At 43.5% G+C, this 24,281-nt stretch overlaps 1 protein-coding gene across 2 annotated transcripts; it reads right to left on the bottom strand.

Annotated features, from left to right (window-relative positions):
- Positions 1–1,761: 1,761 nt before the first annotated feature.
- Positions 1,762–13,069, bottom strand: sall1a (spalt-like transcription factor 1a). 2 transcript variants are annotated; one of them, XM_037247969.1, is made up of 3 exons: positions 12,271–13,069; positions 4,864–8,252; positions 1,762–3,180 (listed from the first exon to the last, which is right to left on the bottom strand). In XM_037247969.1, exons 1-3 carry the CDS (start codon positions 12,341–12,343, stop codon positions 2,731–2,733), a joined length of 3,912 nt encoding a protein of 1,303 aa, XP_037103864.1. In that variant the 5' UTR covers positions 12,344–13,069; the 3' UTR covers positions 1,762–2,730. The 2 variants fall into 2 exon arrangements, with proteins under 2 accessions (XP_037103864.1, XP_037103865.1); XM_037247970.1 differs by lacking the exon at positions 12,271–13,069 and adding an exon at positions 10,601–10,766.
- Positions 13,070–24,281: the final 11,212 nt, after the last annotated feature.

A 24,281-nucleotide genomic window follows, 5' to 3' on the forward strand; every position in this document is an offset into this window, starting at 1 on the left:
GCTGTTGCGCTGGAAGAGATCCACACATGCAACACATTCCCACCACCTGAGATTGTAGTTTTTCTGTAAGCGTGCATGCTTGCATTTGTCCAACCATCCTTTCTTCCATCCTGTCTGCATATGGGCCAGGCGAGAATTAAAGAAATAAAGCGAGCGAGAGAGAGAGAGAAATAAAAAAGACGGCCAAGCTGAAGTTCTACTTTTGCCGGGCCTGGTGGCACACTTGTATTTAGTCCCATGTGCTTCCCGTTTCTCTCCTCCCATGACGGAGCCCTTTAGAGACATGAGCTAACACTTAACATGACGTATACTTCCTATGCTGGTAGACGTACATATTATAATAATTTGAAACATTTTAAATGATTTACAATACAATAGACTTGACGGCTGAATTGAAGAAAAGGTGAATAAATGACTAATTACTTGTACCTGTAATAAATTAAAGAAATCTAATTCTCCCTACATATGTTTTAAAAGGTTAACAAACGTGCAGATGGGTGGGGGGCATACATTTTTAAATGTAAAACTTTAGCAATATGAATCAAACACTTTGCTGTATATATATTATATTGTTACACAATTCAGCTAGCTAATTTTGAATTTATTATTTGCCCTAATAAATGTACGCATACACAATATATGAATATTAGGACTATGCAAAAATAAAAGTCATATTTGAACAAAATTCATTTATCTCAATAATAATGGAAGCAACGTTGCAGAACGTGTAGAAGTGATATAGAAAGTCAATGACAATATTTTAAAACGTGACTTAAACATAACAGAATTACTGTACACATAACAGAAACGCCTTCCAACACAATCAAATAAATTTAGAAATATACATACCTCAACAAAATTGCTATACTTATTCCAAATATATATGTATATTTTTCATACTGCGAAATGAAATGGAATTCGTGAAAAGCGAATTCGAGTCATTTAGCGCCGCATTCAACACGTGAAAAAAGAGCGCAAATTCCAGAGGACGAGATACAATTGAACGCAGCATCGGATGCGCCGCGACGCGTTCAAGGACACGCGGCTGTCGGCGGAGCCACAAGACCTCATTTGAGCGATTTGGACAACGACGAAAAAAGAAGAAAAAGAAAAAGGGCGAGACGACAAATTGCCTTTTAAATCAGAATCACGGGGTGCCACAGTCTTTGTGACAGCTTTATTTAAAACAAAAGGGTCTGAAAATATCCGTTTATTATTTAATTTAAAAGCCTTAAATTGCCACACACGGCATGTCGGCAATTATTTTAATTGATAAAATGAGAAAAAGAATTGAAATATTTTCTTCAATTCATTTTCTAAACATCAAGTAAAACGTATATTTTTTAATTAAAAATTACAAGAAATTAATTTTCGATTTTCCAAAACTATAATGCATGTATGTGTAGCCAAGAAATATTGTTTTTACATTTTTAATTAAAACGTGTTAGAGGAAAAATAAGTTTTTTTTTAAATTTAAATATATCAAGTGTGGACTAAAAATGATGTGTATAAGAATATACACATACAAGAACATAATTCTGGATGTTTCTTATTTATAAAATAGCTAACAATATTGTTTTTAAAATGATTATTTAAAAAAATAAAATAATATATATATATATATATATATATATATATATATATATATATATACTTGGGGCAAGAGGAGAGGTACACTCTGGACTGGTTGCCAACCAATCAAAGCGCACAGACAATAATCACAGTCACATTCACACCCAAAGACATTTTAGACCTATCATGCATGTTTAAATGTTCTATTTTTATTTTTATAGCCAATCTATCTGTATTGTACATTGCTTGAGGTGTACACTCGGGACTTGCCAGCCAGTCCGGTGGCCAAATTAAACTTTTTTTTTTTTAACTTAAATAATCACATATGCAATTAAGGTGAACTGACACTAAATAAAACAAAGCACACCAACACAAACACTGAATGCTTCTTTTGGAAAACAGATGTATTTGATTATTATTCGAGTAAAGAATTACAGTATCTTAGAGTTTTTGTTAGTAGGTATTAAAGTGTAGCGAAACTGGACCCATTAAAGATCTTCCACCTTTCCGAGAAAGTGCATGTAACAGTCCGAAAGGTTTGTCAAACCCCAATATATTTATATTTATAAAAAAAAAAAAAAAAAAACACTATCATTTTTGTGTGTCCACCGGACTTCTTCTTCTTGACATTTATGTACATCATCTTTTGGGGGCTCTTGAACACGACACTTTAGCAGCACTGTGGAGAACGATTGGCTGTTTCTGTTCCAAACATCGGGGGAGGCCGTGGGTGGTGGGGTTATGGAAGTAAACATAAAAAGTAGCAAGAAACATCAAAATGTCCATGTTTTGTTTTCCTTAAATAATGCGTGGGGCGTGGAAGGGGGGGGGGTTCTGTGAACACACGTCAAACCGTCTACAAGATCAGTGTACAATATTTACAGCATTTTGCATCTTACAGGCAGACGTCATATCTATACGGAGACACGGAAAAAATAATTTAATGCCAGGGTCAGTATCTATCACACGTCGTCTTTAGAAGAAGCACACGCACGCGCGCGCACACAAACGCACACACATCTGGTCTAATTGTTATAATGTTTTCCACTGCGTCTCAAGCACGGTTATAGTCACTAATAAATAAGCTCCCGGGAACTATAACATGTACATTGTACAAAACAGACTTGTCTTCACAGTTCTGGTAGTGTCTCTGCGTGTCTAATTCGTGACGATTTCTTTGTTGTCCTCCATGAATCGCGTAAACCTGAAGTGGGCGCCGTTCTCCGTGCCGGCCATTCGCTCCAGGCCGGCCAGGGCGGCGTTGGGTTCGGCGCTGTGGAGTTTGTCCAGGCTGCCCGTTAGGCCGCCGATGGGCGAGCTGCCGCCGTTGCCCACGCCGGCGCCAGACATGGGCGGCAGGCCGCCGCCCTGGATGACGGAGATCTCGTTGGCCTTCATGGCCAGGCCGCTGGAGAAGGCGGCGGCGTACTGGTTCCAGAAGCTGGCTGGGTCGCCGGCGCCCACCCGCGACACCGCCGCAGGGTCCTTCTGGAAGATTTCCGGGAACTTGACGGGGTTGGCGCCCAGAAAGGCCATGGGGCCGTCCACTGAGAGCCGGCGCCCGCGTCGGGCGGGGGCGCTGTTCCACATGTGGGTGCCCATGTGGACCTGCGAGGAAAAATCAGGGATTGAATAAAGGCCCAAACTAAATCAAACTAAAGTGGACATTTTAAAACTTTCAAAAGTTTGACCTGTCTTTGACCTGTCACATTACAGGATCGTGAATTTGCCGTTCTTGTTACATAAGTAAAATCGACCCGTTTAAAAGGAATCTAGCAAAAAAAAAAAAAAAAGCATTTCATAGAAGAATTATATTTTAAGAAACCTGGCAAAAATATTTGACATCCCCCCCAAAACAATTGAATAAAATATGCCCTTATTTATTTTTGTTGAAATATTTTTAAAATGTTTTAATGTGCAACTCCCTCCTTGAGCATTTTTTTTTTCTCCACATACGCGAGCCCATGTGGAACAACACAGACGCGGAGGAGGGTGGATCAGGAATGCAAATGAGAGATGATGCAATGGAAAAAATAATAGCAATGATACCGCACTGCACATGAAACCGGCTTCACACCCAGGATGCAGTGAGGCGCTTCACTGCGTGTGGTGGTAAACATCTTATTTTGGGGAGGCCGCTTGGTCTGAGCCCTAATATGCTGCTCTCACGCGGGATTTGCAGGCTTGGGCGGAAAATTACACTGTCTGCTTTCATTGCTGCTGCTGTGGCACCATCAAGTTTTTCCAACAAGATACAAGAATGTTAACAACACATGATGTCGACTAAAACGAATTATTCACGGCAAATTTTGAAAATCAAGCACTTACTTTGCTATCCCAGAAATTTTCACGGGTCAGATTTAATTGTCCAAAAATGAATGAATGACAAAACTGAACACTAGTATTAATTGGGCAGTCATTATTTCCTGCAAATATTTTTTTGAATAAATTGAAAATTTGTTTTCTGTTGCTTTAGCATTTTGTGGAAACAGTTTATTTTATCAGTTATCGGGCAGGTAGCTCCCAACTTGTGACCAGTTTTAAAGTTTAAATCAAGATATAAATATTTCTTTAAATTAAGAAATAGGCTAAAATGCAGACGTTTTTTAAAATAATTCTATGTATTTTTTCCAGATTATTTTAACATTTAAAAAACAACCCACTTACATGATTTGTTAAATATATTAAGTCTGACACCAAAGTTACAGAAGGGGCTACATACATTTTTTTTTGAAAAGCATCTACTCATTCGCAACAATACTTTATCACTCATATTTAACCTCCAAAATTGTGTGGGTGTGCATTGTGTGGGAAAAAGTGAATGAAGTGTGTAGTTGCAGTAAATATTGCCTGAATCGCAACGGGTTAGTAGTGTGTTCTCTTTGTTTGTTTTGGAGAATTAAACATGCAGCGGGGTCAGACTGACCCACGAACATTCCTGGTGTAGCAAAGAAGCAAACATAACAAACATGTAAGTGACTCTAATTCCCATCAGCAATTTGGTTTAACCCCTGTCACCGTGATTTATCCCCTCATTCGTCACCACTCATCATTACAAGTCATTTTCTAATCGAGAGAGCGAAATTATTTCACAGCAGACAGGAAACCGATCACTATTGTGACGTCAGGTCCGTTCTTACTTTTGAAAAACAAAAAAAACAAAAAAGCAGACCGGTCTCACATTGTGAAGGCGAGTGGCAAACTCATTGGTGCAATTATTTAGTCTATTTTGTTTCGATAACAAACTGAATCCTGAAGCGAACTTCAGTCTTATGATTTTTGTGAGCATACCTTGAGGTTTCCTTTGGTGGTGAACGCACGGCCACAGATGCTGCAGGCGAAGGGCTTCTCGCCGGTGTGCGTCCGCTCGTGGATCTGCAGGGCGCTAGATGAGGAAAAGCACTTGCCGCAGGTGTTGCAGAAGTGTTGCTTGGGCGTCCGGCGGGGCGGCGCGGCCGACAGCACCGGCGAGGTGGAGGCGGACGACGTGACCATGCCCGCAGCGGCCGCTACGGAAACGACAGCGGAGGGGGCGGAGTGGTCCTTGGCCTCCGGGTGGAGGCATTGCAGGAAGCCGTTGAGTTCCGGCTTTCCCAGGGAGCTGACGGACAGCAGGGAGGGCGTGGGGCTGGAGGACACGCTGGTGTTGGAGGGCTCGAAGAGCTGCGAGGGCAGGTCTCGCATTTGATGGGTGAGCATGTGCTGCTTGAGGTTGCCCTTGGTGGAGAATCCCCGGTTGCAGGCCGTGCAAATGAAAGGTCGCTCTTTGGTATGGCTTCGGTAGTGGATGTCCAAGGCACTCTGACACGCAAAGGTCTTCCCGCAGATGTCGCAAGATGTATTCCTGGCTATGCTGCGCTCGCGGAAGGGGAAAATCATGCCCAGGGGGTCCTTGGAAGCGTTGACCGACGTCAGGTCCAAGGCTCCGATGTTGGAGGGGTGAGGGTGTAGGAGGGTGCTGTGCTCCATGGAGAATGCCCTCTGGTGCCTTTCTTCCAAGCCTGGCGATCTGCGGGGCTGCGGCGGCATGCCCGCGGGGGAAGGAGCCTGCATGGAGGAGGTAGATTCGGACACAGCTGGACTACCCACACTTTGGCATTCCACGTCCCCGCCGAGAGACGAGGAGTCGTTGGTGAGACAATCCCCCTCTGTCAAGCCGTTAGACATGGCTTTGAGTTCTCGCAGCTCCTCCGCGTCCATACACTGGGGGTTGTCTCGTCCTTCGGCATAGAGAGCGACTGGGGAGTCACACAGGCTGTCGTGGGAAGCGTCTGCCGACCTGGGCGTGTCGGGCACACTGCTGTCGGGACCCTCCTCCATCCCCTCCATGTTGTCGTCTGAGAAGTTGTCCAGGTCGTCAAAGTTTCTCTCGTCAAACGAGCCGGTGTCAGATACCATGGATTCCGGGTAGTTCTCGGGCAAAGGGTTGTTGGGTATCTGTCCGCCCATGTGCATGCGGATGTGCTGCTGTAGCACCACGGCGTTGGTGAATTTCTTCTGACATATCGGGCACGAGTGTTGAACTCGAAGAGGAGGCATGGCCCTGTGGACGCTGTAGTGGGTCTTCAGGTTCCCCTTGGTGGTGAAGGCTCTTCCACAAATCTTGCACTTGAAGGGCCTCTCCCCTGTGTGAGTGCGATAGTGCATCTTCAGCGCGCTCTGACAACTCAGCACCCGATGGCATATGACGCACTCGTTGGGGTCCGTCACCTTCCTGTCAATGTTCTCCACAAGCTGCTGCAGCTTGGATGTCTCTGAGCCGTGGAGGGGATCCAGAATACCTCCAAAGGGGAATTTTGCCTTGAACTGGTCCGACATGAGAGGCATGAGCGGGTTGGTCAACATCGGCGGGCTGTTGGACGTGGTGTACTCGGTGGCGCCCTCGGCAGCAGAGCTGACGTTGGTCACGAAGCCTGAGGAATGGCTGCCTTCTTCAGTTTTTCCGTTTGAGGTAGGCAGAGTTGCCCCTTCGCCCTCTTCAGACGCTCGGGTACTTTTAGCTGAAGGCTCAGAAGAACCTGAGTCACTTGTAGTCGAAGGAACCGGAAGGTTAGTTATGGCTATCGAGTGATCTTCCTTTTTAATGAAATGGGGCAGGCTGGGCATGGTCGGCGGCAGCAGCATGCCGACCGAGGAAGTCAGAGTGGGCAAGATGGGTTTGCTGTCCAGCCAACTGGTGACCGGCTTCTCCGGGGGCATGGACATGCCGTAGGGAATGCCGGTGCTCGTTGGGATGTTGTCCAAATGCTCGGGAACGGGGTACGGGTTCATCTGGATGTGCGGGTACTTTTCTTTATGGCGCTGGAAGTGCACCTTCAGGTTGCCCCGGGTGGAGAAGCGGTTGCCGCAGATGTTGCACTTGTACGGCCTTTCGCCGGTGTGCGAGCGCAAATGGATCTGCAAGGCACTGTCGCTACCAAACACCTTGCCGCAAAACCTGCACTTATGCTTGAAGAAGGCCTCTTCCGAGCTGCTCTTGGTCTCAAACGACGCGACGTTGGGCACCTTGCCTTTTCGCTGCTGCACCAGATTTGCCAAAGAGTTGAGGTCCTCGACGGTGGTGCCGACACTCGGAAGCGAACTGGAGAACATGGGGTTTCCTGGCGGGGGCTGAGGTAGAAGGGGATTCACCGCCGAGCTGAGCAAGCTACCAATCCCGAACGACGGGGTGGTAGACTTGGCCAGCGGGGTGTTAGTGACGTGACACGGCCTCTTCTCAGGGGGTTGGGAGTTGCCTGTTGACGGCACCAGGGTGCTAATGCTCTGAGATGTCTCACTGCTGCTCGGGTTGGACTGAGGTAGCTGTGCCGCAGCAGCGAGCTGCTTCAGGCTGCTAATGCTGGCTGACTGACTAGCCAGGTTCTGCGCGAGGCCCGCGGCTGCGGCCAGCTGTTGCGAGAGATGGGAGCTCAGGGTGGCCAGTGGACTGGCGGCGGCGGGTCCCATAGTGCCCGGAGCTGAGGTCGGGGGCACTTGCATTTCTGGGGACTGGGAGGCCAGATGCAGTATTTGGTGGCGGATCTGCTCAATGAGCTGCAGCTGATGGATCTGCTGCTGCTGCAGGGCGAGGAGCTGCTCCATCAGGGCGGGCACCGCCACTCTGGGACCCCCAGAGGTGCGTGCCTCCTGGGAGAACTGGGCCACAGCCACTTTGGTGCTCTGCAGGTTTTCGATGATGACGTTGCTGTTGATCATGGAGAAGTTGCCCAGCTCAGCCAGGTTGCCGAGCTGAGGCAGAGGGGCTGAAATTGCGGAAGTACCTACGGCGGGCCCGGCAGTGGCCTTCCCGCTGAAGCTGCTCGCCGCATTGCTGGGGCTTCCACTCTCAGCTTGGCTGCATTCCTCTTCTTGACCGCTGCTCATCCCTGAAACATCCACATCCATGGATTCGTCTTTTTCCAGCGCGGCGAGTTCAGAGAGGTCGCCGCACTCTGTCTGATCAGTGTTATTAGCAGTGTCATTCATCTGGTCGTCAGGATTAAGAGAAGGGGAACCGGGTGAGAAAGATCCAGCGGGAGAGGCTGGACTTTCATTCACAATTAGGACTAGCTGATTCTTAGTGCAATTCTTCTGGTGCTCCTCGAGCTCGCAGAGTTCAAAGAACTCGGCGCAACATCTGTTGCAGACGTGGGCGTCGGACTCCTTGCAGGGGGGGTCCTCGAAGCAAAGTTCTGTGTCCCCTGCAAAAAAAAAAAAAAAAAAAAGAAGAAGAGGAGGAGGAAACAGGATTAGCGATCAGAAATGTTTTGCAGCCAAAGCGGCGGCTTTATCTCCTAAAGTTCCATTGTTGCTAATCTTAAGTTAATCAGTTTTACACTTATCCCCTTGATGTGTTCACCCAAAAAAAAACAGATATCGAAAAAGCAACAATAAGCTATAAGCAATGAGAAAAAAGGGTGCAGTGGTCGCTGAAACAAGATAAGAGAGGATATAAAATCAATGAGAACTACTCACATATCGCTTAAAAGTGATGTTTGAAGATGTACATCAGGCCGCGGCAAAAGTAATCATTTTCTTCAGATAATCCATCAAAAATATAGAACAGAGTGCAGCGAGGGCGCGGCTAGGACCCTTTAATGAAATTTCATAGAAACTCATTGATTTCCAATACAGCGCTTCAAAGTCTGCTTGTCCACTCTGCGCCAATCAAGCAGTGGACGGACTTATTAGACTTTCAATTCGCTGTCAACTTTGCTCATTTTCAGCCCGACGTCGCCATTTCGGACAGGTTATCGGTACGGCTAAATGCGTTTGAGAGGATTGAGGCCGAACAAGAAAAAAAAAAAAAAAAAAAAAAAAAAGAATGGGGGGGAAATATCCACACAGAGAATGGTAATGCTGTTAAATAGTTTGAAGGAGTATGATTGAATTACCTTAAACCGGTAAAACATCCCGTTTGACAAATCACAAGACGCGTCACATGACTAACGCTCAAACTACAAAAAAAAAAAAAAAAGACCGAAGATCAAAAAAGATCTTAAAACTATCCAAAGTAAGAGATAAGTCATTGAAAGTGCGCCGTCAATGGTGCTGCTGGAATTCTCAAACTCATTTTGCATTCTTTGCCCCTCTTTTGTCGAAATCTGTTTAACATACAAGTTGCTTTACAAATTGCATTTTTCTATGAATCCCTTTCATTGCGACTGAGCCCCCTTCTGCCTCGCACCCTCCTCCTCCCCATTCTGGAGACTTTCATCAGGGCCAAGAATTCATTTGCAAATGAAACCCTGCAGAAGTGCACCCCCTCCCCTGCCCCACAGCGAGACAGGATGCCTCCCCATTGTTCACGCAGCATGGGAGCGGCGGGGATGATCGGCCGGCCGGTTGGTCGGGACCCCGGCCCCCCGAGCTCATCCCCGGGGCCGGGTCCCACTCCGAAGCGCACTCAAAGGGATTATATCTTCCCTCGGTGTTCTTCAGCGCCGCCAGACAGCAGATAACCGCAAAGTTGCCATGACAATAAACCCCCCGGCCCGAACGCCGGCCAACTATGCAAACACACGCCATAACTTTTCACGGCAAATCTCCCACTTTTGAATAGAACACGCAGAGCTTTGCTTGAGAGTTAATTTTGGGAAGACAAATAAGAAAATGAAAAGGACACGGAAATGGAAAAAAAAACTGTCAAAAATGTGAGAAATTTTAGAAAACCAAACTAAATGAATGTGTGTAAGGAAAAATGATGAGAATCTGTCATGTACTTAAATCAATAAATTCAGCTTTTTTTTTTTTTTTTAACCAAATGGGGTCACTACATTTTTGGAGAATATTTATTCGACATTCATTTCCGATATAAGGGTTTTGAAATTTAATGCAAATGTTATTTTTGTTATTAAGTCAACAAAAACATAACATTACAGGTAATAAGCTTTTTCTTCTCTTATTTTCTGATCTTTTTAATGTATTTTCAATTTTTGTACACGTGCTTAAATGTTACAAGGAATTAAACGCTAATTACAATACAGTACAAATACATTATATTTTTTAACATTTAGTCACGAAAAAAGCTGACTTGAAATTGATTCAAATTGAATTCTTGTTTTTCCATTTTACAAAACGATAAGATACGTTTGATTGATACTTTCCATCAACCGACGTTCCTAGATGGCGACTTTGCGCTACGTTTAAATTAAACAAGATTTGAGCACAAACAAAATAAAAGAAAAGAGGTTAGTTATATTAACAGCATTGTGTTATCTTTTAAAAGCATGTGAGTTTTAATCTACACTTTGTGTCCAAAGTGTGCTATTTTACTTGAGCAAACAATCAAAGCTTTGTGTCAAACTGTTAGGACAAAAAAATAGAAATCAATGCTGGAGCACAGGACATGGCGCAGATGCTAGCATTAGGCTTAATTCCCAAAATAGCAGGGATTAAGTTCGAATTAAAATTAAGAATCAAGCTAAAGCTGCCGCGAGGAGGATGCGCTGTTTATGAATCATAGTAAAGAAGGCCTCAAAAAAAAAAAAAAAAAGACGAAGGAAAAAGAAGAAGAAGGAGTGGAGATTTGAAGCAGGCGAGATCCTACATTGTGTTTTTTTAGGGGCGGCTTGGGAGCTCCACATCGCACTCAACACCAGATGGAGGTCCAGCAAAAACCATCATGGTCCAGTCTGGCCACGCAGGAGGACACTGGCGGAGCTGTGGTCCGGTGTCATGCTTAAGGCAAATGGAGGAAGGGAGGGTATGGGCTAACACCCCCCAACCAAATGACAAACACTTTCTTGTTTGCAGGGGCACACAAAAAAAAAAAGAAAGAAGAGAACGAAGGAGGGGGGTTGCCCTTGCCAATTCCCCCCCAGGGGGCCACTCTGATAGGGGCTAAATATTGATAAGAGCCTCACTTAAACGCTTAATAGAAGGAGAAAAAGAGTGTCAGGGCCTGGCTCGGGCCGCCTGCGGTTCCGACTAGTCGGGTCAATGGCGACCTGAAGTGGATCTCACTGGGCCCTGAACCCTGAGCACCCCTTACACACACTCACACACACACACGCACAGGGCCCTGAACCCCGGTCGCCCCTCACATAGAGGGACACTGGCAAAGGTTAAAACAGCACAGCACCAACACACACACGCACACACACAAATCTTGACACACTTTTTAACCCTCATTCTTTGGGGTGTGTGAAAAAAAACATTTTTACAAATTCTAATTTACAAATCTTTTTTTAATTTTACAGAAGCATTACGTTGAATCCAAGTGACGTATTTTGCACGTGACAGAAACTCAATAGTCTTAAAGCACATACTTAAATTAAAAGCAAGTTTAATTTGGGCAGAACAGTAGAATATTATAACACGAATGTGCATTTAAAGCAACTCCAGAAATGTGACATTCATACGTTGTTTTAAATTGCACTTTAAAATCCACATATTTTGCACGTTAATACTTTGAATTTAACTAAAAAATGAAATTTTAACAACATACGTTTTGCTCAAATATGGCTTTTTCTGTGGAAAAAACATTACCTTTAAACTCCCGTAACTTTTATCCCCGAATTTATCTGCACTTTTATTCACAAGTATGACAAATTATTATTTTAAATATACACATATCGACATGAAAAAAAACTTCACTGATCGAACGAATCGGATCACATTTTTGACCATCAACGCAACATTTGACACGATTATTTCCTGATGTCATAAATTACGGCACTGTAAAAATCCCACTGTTTTCCTTTATGTAACCAAAAACGGACTTATTTGAGTCAACAATTCTTTTAACTGTCTGAGCGCGCGTGTGTGTGTGTTGTGTATGTATGTGTGTGTGTGTGTGTGTGTGTGACTCACGCTGAGTAAGACTTTTTAATATCTAAAAGGACGATGAGCAAACTGTCTTGTTATGTGCATTAAGACGAATGCAAGCAAACACGTTCAGTTTGTACGTTTTTAAGACGACAAAGAAGCTTTAGCACACTTTTTGAATGAGTTTGTGTGCGTGAGTGACTTCGCCGGGGTGGTCCGAGCCGGTTGAAGAGGGTTCGCTTTAAAACCCAAAAATAAAATTATAAAGTTTTTAAAAACACGTTAAGTTGCACAAATAAAACTAAATTTAAAAAAACAAGTAAGTTAACATAATTGGAGCGGCGATGTGTGTGCGTGTTCTTTAGAACTATGCATTAAAATAAAAAAGTGAATCTATTAAAGTAGGAGGGATGCTGGTGGAGCGCAGGAAGAGGGGCCGGTGCTACTCACCATTGTGGCCGGCTCCGGGTAGCTGAGTGTCGGACTGAAAGTGTTGCGGCTTGGCTTGTTTCCTGCGCGACATGCTGGCTGGCACATGGGGCAAACACCAAGCGAAGAAGAGACGAGGAAGACCAAGAAGAAAAAATGAAACGAGGGGGCCCTCAAAATTTCACGCGCATCGAGCCCATCCAACGCGCATGTGCCACGTTATGATTATCAATAATGCCTCGCGATTAATCATACGGGAGGGAGGGAGGGAGGGAGGTGGACGAGGAGGGGCTGGTAAGGAAGGAGGAGGGAGGGGGGTTCTTTGAAAGGCGATTGGCACCTCGCCAGCCCCCCCTCCTATTCAAATGAAGTCTCTTTAATCAATTAGCTCCTGATTTGCTTTGCTGGAAGGAGGGACGGTGGGGGTCTTCTTCGTCTCCCAACCCCGAGGTTCCCAAACTCCGCTTGAGGAAGGAAGGAAGCCCCCTCCAAATTTTGGTCACCTTGGTCTTGTCCCAACTGATAAATGTTGCAGAACTTTCTCCTCCTCTCGCGCCTCAAGCAGGTAGTAGTCCGTCCCCAAAACCAGAGGCTTAAAAATCACCTTTTAGCGGCACCCGGTTGGCGCAAGCCTTCCCGACTGCAAAAAATCCACGCGTGCCTCCGTGCACTTCACTTTAATGGAGTCATTTTTGTGCTCGGATGGTCTATTTTCGGGGTGGTAGTTTTTTACACGCGAACACGTTGTCATCACACACCGCAAACGGCGAATAAACAAACTTTTCGAGAGGGCCCCGTGCAGCAGCGGGACAGCGGGGAAAGAAACGCCCATCTATTCGCTGATTGGCTGGTGGGATGTTCAGTCACGACGCTGGACCACGCCTCTTTCCCCGCCTTCTTTTGCCTTTTTTTCATCCACTTCTCCTGTCGAACAAACACACCAACGATCAGCGGCGACAAGTTTTCATTTATTGTTATTTCGTCATCATAATCTCCATCATAATCACCATCTTTTGTTTTATTTTTAAGTGGGCTAAGTTAGTCAAAACAACAACAATAATAATAACAATAATAAAATATATTAAAAATGTCCTATTGTAGGCAGGATACGACTGGGTAAATTTTGCATGTGCAGCGTGGTGATATTTAACTCACAATTAAAATCATATTAATCAAAATGTCTGAATCAGCCGCCTGAGAACACACAACTTGGGGGTTGCAATTACATTAATTAAAAAAAAAAAAAAAAAAATCAAAATATCATTATCGTTACTGTCTAGATCCTTTCAGGAGTGTTTAGGCGTATGGTGGGGCTGAAACAAGACAAACGCAGCCTCTCTCTCCTCGTGCTGATGTTGAAAAATGAAGATAATAACGTTTCGACGGCTGATGCCATTATTTTGCTCTTAATTTTTAAAGAGGAGCTGCGGGGCCAGGATGGATGTGTTCCCTGCTTGTCAGCTATCTTTTAGTTTCGACGAGAGTCTTTACTTATTCATGAGTTAACAAAAAAAAAAGGAAAAAGAAAATGAAAGGAAGAACACCAAAGAATGGGGCTCGCTGTGTCAATTGCACAATTATTAAAAAGCATAATTATAGACAAGCCATTAATTTGTGTGCTTGTGCTATGATGACAAAGTTAACATTGCAAAGGAGTGCACGGGGAGTGTTCTGCAATATTGTAACGTCCCAGGCGGGAAAATCAATGTGCAGTTAATTGATGTGAGTGTTGGTGTGAGATTGTAAACAAGGTGATTTGCAGCCCAGTCCAGCCGAGCAGAGGGGGGGAGGGGGGCGTGCGTGCGTGTTCGTGTGTGCGTGAGTCTTTTATAATGATCAGGGTACACGAACGCATCAAATTACACAAATGATTCATACAAGAACATTTAAAAAGGTTAAAGAGGTAGATGGATAGATAGATAAAAATGGATATTCATGTACCTTGGAACAAGTTTCTGCAGTGCAAGCCAAGTTGTTTTTCTTTTCTAGATTACAATCAATAAATCTTGATACATACAATGCATTCAATAGTTGACAAAAACGTGGAAATTCCTTAAATTTGGACTTTGTCTGTTGCTGTGTCTCTAACTGGAAAGCCTCTTTTTTTTCTCTTCTGCGTGATGTTGCATTCAACACGTGGTGGGCTGATTTTTCTTTCAATGAACCCCCTCATCCTCTACCTCCATCTTAACCGTGCATGCGGAATTACAACGAGCTGGTTGAGACCCTCATCTGGGTCAGATGTATGTATGAGCAAGAGAGAGAGAGAGTGAGCAAGAGAGAGAGAGAGTGAGCGAGAGAGAGCGATACAGAGAGATACAGAGAGATACAGAGAGATACAGAGAGAGAGAGAGAGAGAGAGAGAGAGAGAGAGAGAGAGAGAGAGAGAGAGAGAGAGAGAGAGAGAGAGAGAGAGAGAGAGAGAGAGAGTTCTGTCACCTGAAACAGAAAGATATTTCAACTTTTATCCTTGCATTACCGTTTCATTATGTGGTATTTTAAGTGTAGTTTTTCACTTTTTTTTTTGTACTGCATGATCAAAACAAAAGAATTCAATAATTCAATCAATAACTAATTACTTGTCTTTTCCTGGTCCAAATGACTTTTGAGTGGTCTTGCTTTAGTTTTTTTGCAACTTATTTCTTAAGGTTGTTGTGTTCTTACAGGATTTTAGTTGGAAATGGGGTCTAAAAGTTATAAACCACATATGAAGAAAGCTGGATTCTAAAGTGGCAAAATTCAAAATGTGTTGAGTTGTACTATTCAGGCCCGCGACCCTTGACTATTTAGAAATGTTGGTAAGCAATACGAGTAAATATCAGTCAATGCTTGATGATGAAACTTCGACTCTTCCATCTTATCCATTGAAGTTTGACGTACAAAACAAGTATTTTCTTGTTGTTTTAGATGCACTTAGAGAAAAAGAAGCAACTCTTTGAAGTTAATCCGGAATACCAAAGTCCTCTGACCCCCGTAGTAGGCCTCCTCACAAATATGAAGCGCAGCACGGGCCTCCGTCCTGACGTCCTGCACCAGGATTAGGAGCTTGATTAAAGGGATTGTCATAAGCCGGCCTCCTGCTCCTAGACATCGAGAAAATGTGTGACATCATCAAGCCACGCTCTATAGTTGTCGATTTAAATGAATTTTAGGTGAACAGGCAGCTGAAGAATGACTCGTGTTAAAATTCACAACCTGCAGCGGCGCAAGAGAATAACCTCCATTAATTAAGAGATCAAGCCTCTCTATTGTCCTTGAGCGTCACCCCCCCTTACACCCACCCCGTTAACCCCCTCCCCACCAATCCCCACAAGCCCCCCATTGTGCCCCTTGACAACTTCCTGCAGCATCACCTGATATCAATGGCATCAATGGACCCTGTTTGTTGTTACATGATCCCCACCGCCGTTCCAGACGCGCACCCCCCGCCTCGTGACCCACCCCTCTTTCCTTTCAGTGGGGCTTGTTTGAGGGAAAACAAGTTGAGAGGTGTCGCAGAGGTGTTACAGGTCACAACCACACACAAACCTCTGCACTAGAACACACACGCGGAAACATACATACATACATGCATACATACATACACATACATATATATAAATATTTCACACACATACGCATATATATATATATATATACACAAAGAAGAAAGATAGTATTTTTCCCCCTTTTTACTCCGCTCAGCATAATATGGTAATTATATTATGCACGTGTCCCATATAATTATGGGAAAGCTTTTCCGTCTTTCTGCCTATTTCCCTATTCTGATACTACCAACAAGTCTGGAAAATTGAAGGGAACTGAGTCTTGGGTATTAAAAAAAAAAAAATCTGCCAGCATTGACATGCAGTGTGCAAAGGACCTACAGTGATTATTTCGATCAATTTTGTGTCAGAAGTGATCAATTAGTTTACTGGGCTGTTGTGGCCATTGAATCACAAAAGATTCGACCCGCAAACGTCAGAATTGTATGGCAGACATGCTAGCCACTGATCCTCTGTGCTTCTACAGTAAACTTTCGAAGCTTAAAATTACGATCGGGCCATGTCACCACAGCTGTGCCGTGCAGCGGAAAAGAGGCACAGGCCTTGGATTTAAGTGCTGTGTCAATCCGCATCTGCATGCTCCTCCATTCTCTAAATTGCTCTATTTTAGGACAAACAGAGCTGCGAAATGCGACGCCGTTTGTAATTGTGCTTTAAAAACTAGCAACATTCGCGCGCACACACATTCACACACGCACACACATTCACACACGCACGCGCGCGCGCACACACACACACACACACACACACACACACACACACACACACACACACACACACACACACACACGAGCGCAGTGTGAGGTCCCCATGTGTGTCCTCACACCAGGCGGCCACACACACATGCACACACACACGAGTACTTTAATATTTATGTACTTTATGACTGTAAATGGTCAACAATGCAGTCCAAGGTACAATATGTGTCTGTCATTTTTTTATTTTAGTGATATAACTTTATTCTCAAATTAAAAATGCAGTGTCACAATTGTTTAACTTTTACAAATTACCATGACTATTTTTGCAATAGTTTTTGTATTAATTTGATTTTGTCACTTTGTTTTTTAACTTTTCTGTACTATTACGATTTTCCTAAAAAAGGAGGATTCTTTCTTGAAAATGTTACAAAATATTTGCAATAAAGATAATAAAGCTAACTCCCCCCAAAAAAATCATACTATACAAGAAGGTCGGACTTTGCCATTGCTCGAGTTGGATGGACTGAATTCTGCTTGAGGGGGCTTGTAAAGTTGTGAAAGTGTGTGAGGTGGTGGTGGAAGGGCAGGGGGGTTGTCCGTCTTTATTTAGCCCACTTGTACAGGTCTTGTCGGACGAGCAACATTAGACAAGAAAGGTCCCTGATGACTGGCCAAAAAACGACCCGAGGGGAGGAACTCAATAAAGTCACCTCTCAGCCGCCCGTTCTCTTTTTCTCCTCGGCCTGTCGTGTCTCTTTTCGCTCTTCCCAATTCTCTCGACCCTCACTCACAAAATCCAAACAGTGCACCTTGTGGCGACTGCAGCAACTTATGGGAAACAATCCTTGAAAGTTTGCAAAGTTTGCATTGTGGAAGGTATGCAACTTTTTTTTTTTCCAAGCAACATTGTGTGACAAAATAAAATGTATTTTTACATTAATGTAACAAATTACATAATTTATTAGTTAATTTATGGTAAATGAAGTAACACTGGATTTTTGCAAATTTTCCATAAACAATGTCCCTCAAGCACAAGAGTTTCCCCACTCCTGCTGTCTAAGTATATAAAAATATATTTTTTTATGATCACATGCACGTTTGAAGCACACACAGTACCACCCCCATCTTCTGCTGGTCCAGACAGGCTGGCATCAGACGCGCCAAAGTGCCACTTTTCCTCCATCTTGCGGCTCACTTTGTCCTTTAAACTTAAACAAATACTGCCGCACCTTTTCCAATCCAATCGTTTGGATCTCACAACACACACAAGGACCCTGCGCACATAAGCGGCACTCCTTTTCTTTTTCGAAGTTTGCTTTATTTGAAATGACTTCCTTTCCAATTCGGTGCCCTCCCTACTTCTGTGCAGTGAAGGAAGCCATGCTTATTACATGCTCAGGGGTTCTTTTTATCCAAATAGCTGCTTTTCTACTTTCTTCGCTTCTCCGTCTCTCTTTAATATTCACACTTAGAGTCCTTGGCACTCACAAGATGGCTGTTTTCCCAGTTAGAATCCCCCCCGTCGTCTCTCACCCGTTGTTAACAGCCAAACGTGGGCCCGTCGAGTGTAAACAAGCACAAGAGGGTGGTGAGTGGACACACATTTCTCCGCAAACCTCTCCAGGGATGTGCCACCCTAACCGGGTGCTGGAGTAAAACCGTTAACGCTAGCGTGCGAGCGGCCAAACGCCGAGGGGGTCGCCAGCGGCAGTGTTTCCCTGCCACCCGCCAGCCCCCACTTTTTCCCTCCCCAAAAAACACACATACCCGGTGCTCACATCTGCTCGCCACACAAACAGAACCAGAGCGCAAGCGTATTGGCTCATCAAAGCTGTGAATGCAAATCGGAAGCAAAAACAAAGACTGCTGTAAAAAGCGTGTGCTTGCGAAACCAGGGCCTGCAGTCCGTATTGAAAGAAGATGTTGGTCACGGCACCTAATGGAACGTTTGCATAATAAAAGCTTCGTAGAACTTCTCTTTATATGATACTTTCGATTTTGAGCCGATTTCATGGGACGAATTCACGTTCACAGTCGACTATTCAATAAGGTGACACTTTGTTCATTTATCTGCACGGGTCAGCAAGTGTGACAAACAAGTTGGTTGTGGCTTAGCATAGCGGTTAGCCTTGATAGCTTTGGCTATTCTGATCACAGATTTTCTTAAATATCATTTCAGGGGGAATTGCAGGATTGTTGGTAGAGGGAACCATCTTCATCATCAACATGTTATGTCCCATAAGCAACAATGGCGTGATAAAAAAATAACTTAAAAGTGGCAAAACAATCGAGAGCTAGCATGTTAGCAAGAATATCATAATAATTGACTGCATCAAATTATCAACTATTGATCTTTTCAAATGTCTTAAAAGCCAATTTGACATTAACAAATGGACGGTTAATGATTATGTTCCAGAAAAAAGGGAAAATGTATTTTTATTTACGATTTTCTTTCCATATTGTGTTTAAGCTTTCTGTCGTGCCAATATGATCCAAACAAGGAACGGATTCTCCCGCAATTATTGCTTTTGGTGATTCTGTTCTGGAACCCTCTGCAAGTCCTTTGTTTGACCAGGTGACTGTGACACTTCTCCAGTGTGAGTCAATATCCGCCCAACATCGTCATTAGCATAAAGACTGCTGGCTCCCAACAGCCTATACTTAAAACACACTCCAAACATTCATAATGGACCACTAGCTGATGTACGCAGCCCCCTGCTATTATCGCAGGTGAGACGGCGAACCGCTTTACATCTTAATTACCGGCTAAATCGATCTAGGGGCGCACTTTGACTTCATTTATGACATTCGGCCGAGACTTAAGAATAGTAGGCAAAGGAGAAACGCCTACCCAACAAGTAACAAACAACAAAATGAAATTGTTCGCTTGACAGAGGGAGTGGTGGGAGATATTATTGATAATTATTAATTGTCATGAATATGAAAACGCAAGTCCATAAACGCTGTACACGTCCTCATATTCTGAAAGGTAAAAGCAAATCCCAAACGTGTCACTTTGCTCTCCCCGCAGAGTGACGGATGACGACTAACGATGGACGCTTCATCTCGCCGAGGCTCTGTCATGACAGAGACGGATGACATCAGCCGCAGATGAATTACGCCGCGGCCATTTATCACGACGGGGCCAATGGGAAAAATACAAATGAACGATTAGCATATTTAGCCTTAATTAAGCGCCGGGGCAGAATAGATGAGCTTGTAACGGGGACCCGCGTGTTTGAACAGGCATTTGAATGGAGTCAAAGCACAAGGTTAGTTGCTAGAATATGAACACTAATTAGGGTTAATTGGCTAATTTTCACTGATTGTGGACGTCCTGCACCGTCAAGGTGAACAAGAATAGAGGAAATGAGCGTTTGACTAATGGCCTGGTAATTTGAATAGAATGGAACTCCACTTGTAAGAAACATGAACTGAACTCTCGTGTTTTTTTTCATACATTTAGCATTGAGGAAATAGCTACAATGCCTTGCAAAAGTCTTCACTCCCTTGGCTATTTTTTTTTAAAAGAAATGATATACTTTTAAATATACATATATATACAAATATATTTTTTAATGTTTATATTTATGATTTATAACTATATATACATATACTTTTAAAAGTCACATCATTTGTGAAATTAAGTTCACTAAGTGTTTTATGATCTTTCAAACCTTTTTTGAAAGGGTTCTTAACCTGGATTAGGTGTACCTAATAATATGACAGCTGTATATTATGGAGGGAATTGAGCATAACTAGCATCTGTCAGGAGTTGACGTATTATCGAGTGATACGAAGCCGACGGTGAAGATGAAGAGGGGAAAGTCGGTGGGGAAAAAGGAGGTAAATGAATGAATGAGACAAGAGAAAACAAGGGGAACGGATGGGTGCAGAAGGGGGGGGCTGTCTAATGCTTGGGATGGTGTGGGGTAGTTGCGAGGGGGGGTTACTAAGGTTGCAAGCAATTTCTCTTTGTTATCAAGTGAAATGACTCCGCAAATATGACAATAAATCACGGCGGAAATCAATCTGAGAGGAGGCGACTGTGAGCCGCTGATAATGCATCAATCAATATTTAATGTTTGGACTTTAATTAATCCACATGGGCACCCGGCATTCTTTAAGTGACAAAAGGGGGAGGAAGAGGCGGAGGAGGCCACGTTTGCATAGAATAGCTCTTATATCAAATGGAGACACCAGAGGCGAGTGGACCCTCATCGGTCGATGCGCTCGTGCTGCTTTATCACCTGTGCTTTCAGTTACAGGCGCTTGAACGCAGCACAGCAGAGGAAGGAATTCAAAAACATTAAAATACTAAGCTCCTTTGCAAAGATCTCTTTTTCTAAACACACCTGTGCAATTTTTGACACCTGTTGCGCAAAGATCAATAGAAGCTCCAAATAATTAGTATGGTTGGACTCACGGTTAGCATTAGCAAAGACCAATAGCGTCCCATAAGCGATACATACGTGATTATTTGTTATGTACAGCTCAACACGCACCACTTGGTCGATACACAACTGACAAATAATTTGACACGAGTGGAATAAGATTGTTTTGCTGGAGCTCCACCTAGCATACCTATGTACAGAATGCTCCCAGGTTAGCTTAGCGCTAGCTAGCTGGTATGGCAGCTGTCCGCTAGAGTACAGCGAGGGAAGCTGGAGGTTAAATAAGTTCTTTTAAACGAGAAAAGAAATCCCCTTCCTGTATACACTGAAACTAACCACACTATTTCCTGCTTTAGTGTAACACCTTTCTCAGTTTGCTAGCTGGGATGCAACTTAAGAGGGTGCACCCGCACTACTTCGTCTGATTTGAAGGGGTTTATTATCAGTCGCAGAAATCTCTTATGAAGCCGCTCCGATCACACCGACATATCCCACAGGTACTAATTACCCAATTCACTACTCAAAAAGGCTTGTGGGAGAAAAAAAAATCATGGGACTCGACTGACATTTGGAAGGCCTGCACTGATAATTAGGAAACTGCTGAGAAGGAGGTCCTCAAGTTGAGAATCTAGCAAGACTCATCACCTGAGCAAAGTGTCCAGTAGGTCATCGCAAGCAGGACAGATATCCCAAGTTTTTGGACAATTATTCCGAGGGTGGCTTAAAGTGCGGATAAAAGGCTCACTGCAGTGATATTCTTGACCACATGTAGACTCCATTTGATGTCCCTGAGATTGAAATGTCTTTTATCTGCAAAGCCATATGGACGTGGGCCGTCTGTTTCAAAGTCCCCCCCTACACCCGAGCAACACCCCAAATGGAGCACGAACAAGCAATTTGTGGGACTCGGCCTGCGAAATATCAGCGGAAGCCTTTCGTTGACTTAATGATGACTCGGGGTTCAATGATCTAAGCGCTGTGTGGTCATATTCATCTCCAACGGGAGTCCCAAAATTGTGATGAGCCTTCCGGGAGGGGCGAGGTGTAATTACGTCAAAATGAGTGGAACAAAAGATTTCTATATTGAAGGTGGTAGCTTAAGAATTTTGGGAGGAACTTTATAAAAATCTAGATGACAAAGTGCTGTTGGACAAGGTGGAAAGAAATCTGCACTTTTGCCATTTCAACACCGCCAATGTGTTGCAGAGGAAGGCCGAATGGAACAATCTGATATAACTGACATTTATAACAGTTGTCAAGTCATTTCCTGCAGCCGTGGTTTATGTTTTTGCAATAACCTCCATGAATGATGTAAAGTGATATTATGATACTTCCTCCTGCTTTTATGATCGGACTTTTCTGTCGTTTCTCCACACAAAGTCTCCACTTGACGCTGTCGGCTCTGATTTGATGCAAATGAATACCAGTAAAATGGGCAAATAAACAAGTCATTTCTCAGTGCTGTTTTGTTGTTGGCCCGACACCATAAACCTCTTATTTATTTATTTATTCATTCATTCATTCATTCTTTATTTTAAATGTATTTACATTTTTAATTTATGCCCACTTTAACCGTCAAGGTGAAATGTGCCAATTTATTTTTTTACATTTTTAATTTATGCACACTATATCCCTGAAGGTGAAATGTGGCAAAAAAAAAAAAGGGTACGAACAAAGTTAACTCCACCATGGTGGTATCTTACAATGGGTCAGTGTTAGACACAAGCGAGAGACAGTTGTGAACTGAACATATCCAATTGGTCACGCTCATTAAAAAAAGTCACACTGTAACAAGCTTGACTGAAAATGTCGTTATTTTCTGTGATTTATTAGTCAGAAACAGAAATGTTAACATGGACGTGCAAAAAGGATGTTAAAGGGAGTCTGCTTCAGAGTTCAGGAACCTCCAATGTAGACCACACAGACACACACACTATTCTGCCTCCCTTTAAGGTCAGCCATGTCAAGAACGTTTGTCTCAGGGTCAAAGGTGCATCCGGCAAAGTTGAACTTGGGCCATACAATTTTTACGGTGTTTCTATCCGACTTGAGACATCTTCTTATCAAGAAGATGAGCCCAAGCAGTCCTTCCGACACTTAGCAAGTCAGACTGTTTACCACAGGTGACAGTACACCGTCGGGGGTTAAGTGCTGTCTCGCTGGACAAGAGCCCGACAAACAAGATTTAAAGCTTCGGCTGCCCCCCCGGCTGACCCGTCCTGCCCTGAGCTGAGAGAGTTTCACTTTGTGCCTCGTAAAGAAGACTGGGCCAGGTTCAAGCTAAAACGGTCCGACAGAAACGGACGGCGTGCGTGCTGATGTCATTCGCTTTATTGGCCCCTTGATGAATTCTTCTGTCGATATGCGACACCTTTAAGAACGTGGTCTCAAAATGTTAATTCCATGTAAAGTCTTCACCTTTCTTCTACTTTGAATTGTAACGGCTTCCCCCAATAATAAAATGTAACCTTCAAACACAAACTATTCTTCTTGGGTCTTTGCTTTAATCCATCCTGAGGCGGTAAACAGTGACGCCAACAACATTTAATTCCCTGGCTTCTTAAGGGAAATGTGTATTTCCTCCGAAATATCTTCAAGCAGATGGAAATGTGCTAGCATGGCGGTAGGGGATAAATTCAATCTGACTAAGATTATCATGCTTTGATTGGAGCCCAGATTAGGATTGCAGTTGGGCATTTTCAATAATTATTCTCTGCTTGAATTAAATGTATCCTCTTAACACGGAAAAACATACGCTGGCTGGAACATCTGCACCATGTTTTAATCTTCAAATATTTATTAAACCGCGCAGGAGAGCTTGGCTTGCGGAGATAGTGATGCGCACTGTACTGCCTTAATCAAGACAATCCATTTGGCGACCATTACCATTTGAGATCAATTATATTTGCTGTTATTTGAGTCACAATGAAATTAAAAAGTGGAAAAGTGTCTCGGGAAAAAAATTTGAATAATACAGATGCAGTGTAAAAAGGGATTTTGATACGACCTCAAAATTCATAAGATCACCATTTTGACCGTTTCCCCCATTGTCACTTTGGTGCTATTCATACAGAACGTCAACATGGAAAAAAAAATTAAAATGTGAGTTTCAAAGAACTTCTGATATGACCTTAGGAGGCCTATTGCGTGTCTTGCCATTTATTAAAAAATGCAAAAAAAATAGTAGCTTGAAAAGGGCATCTGAAAATTTCCGGGTCAACTTTGTTTCCCAGTGTGTTTCGCCACAACATGGAAAAAAATTCCAGATTTTACAGCCAAATTTTACCTCTGAGGGAAAAAGTCTAGTAAACTTTTTCTCATATTGAATTTTGACATTATTTTTACAAATCCTTGACACAGCCAAAAATCGGCAAAGATGTCTGCGTTTAAAGCCA

Source organism: Syngnathus acus, chromosome 3 (assembly GCF_901709675.1).
Source record: "Syngnathus acus chromosome 3, fSynAcu1.2, whole genome shotgun sequence".
Lineage (NCBI taxonomy): Eukaryota > Metazoa > Chordata > Actinopteri > Syngnathiformes > Syngnathidae > Syngnathus > Syngnathus acus.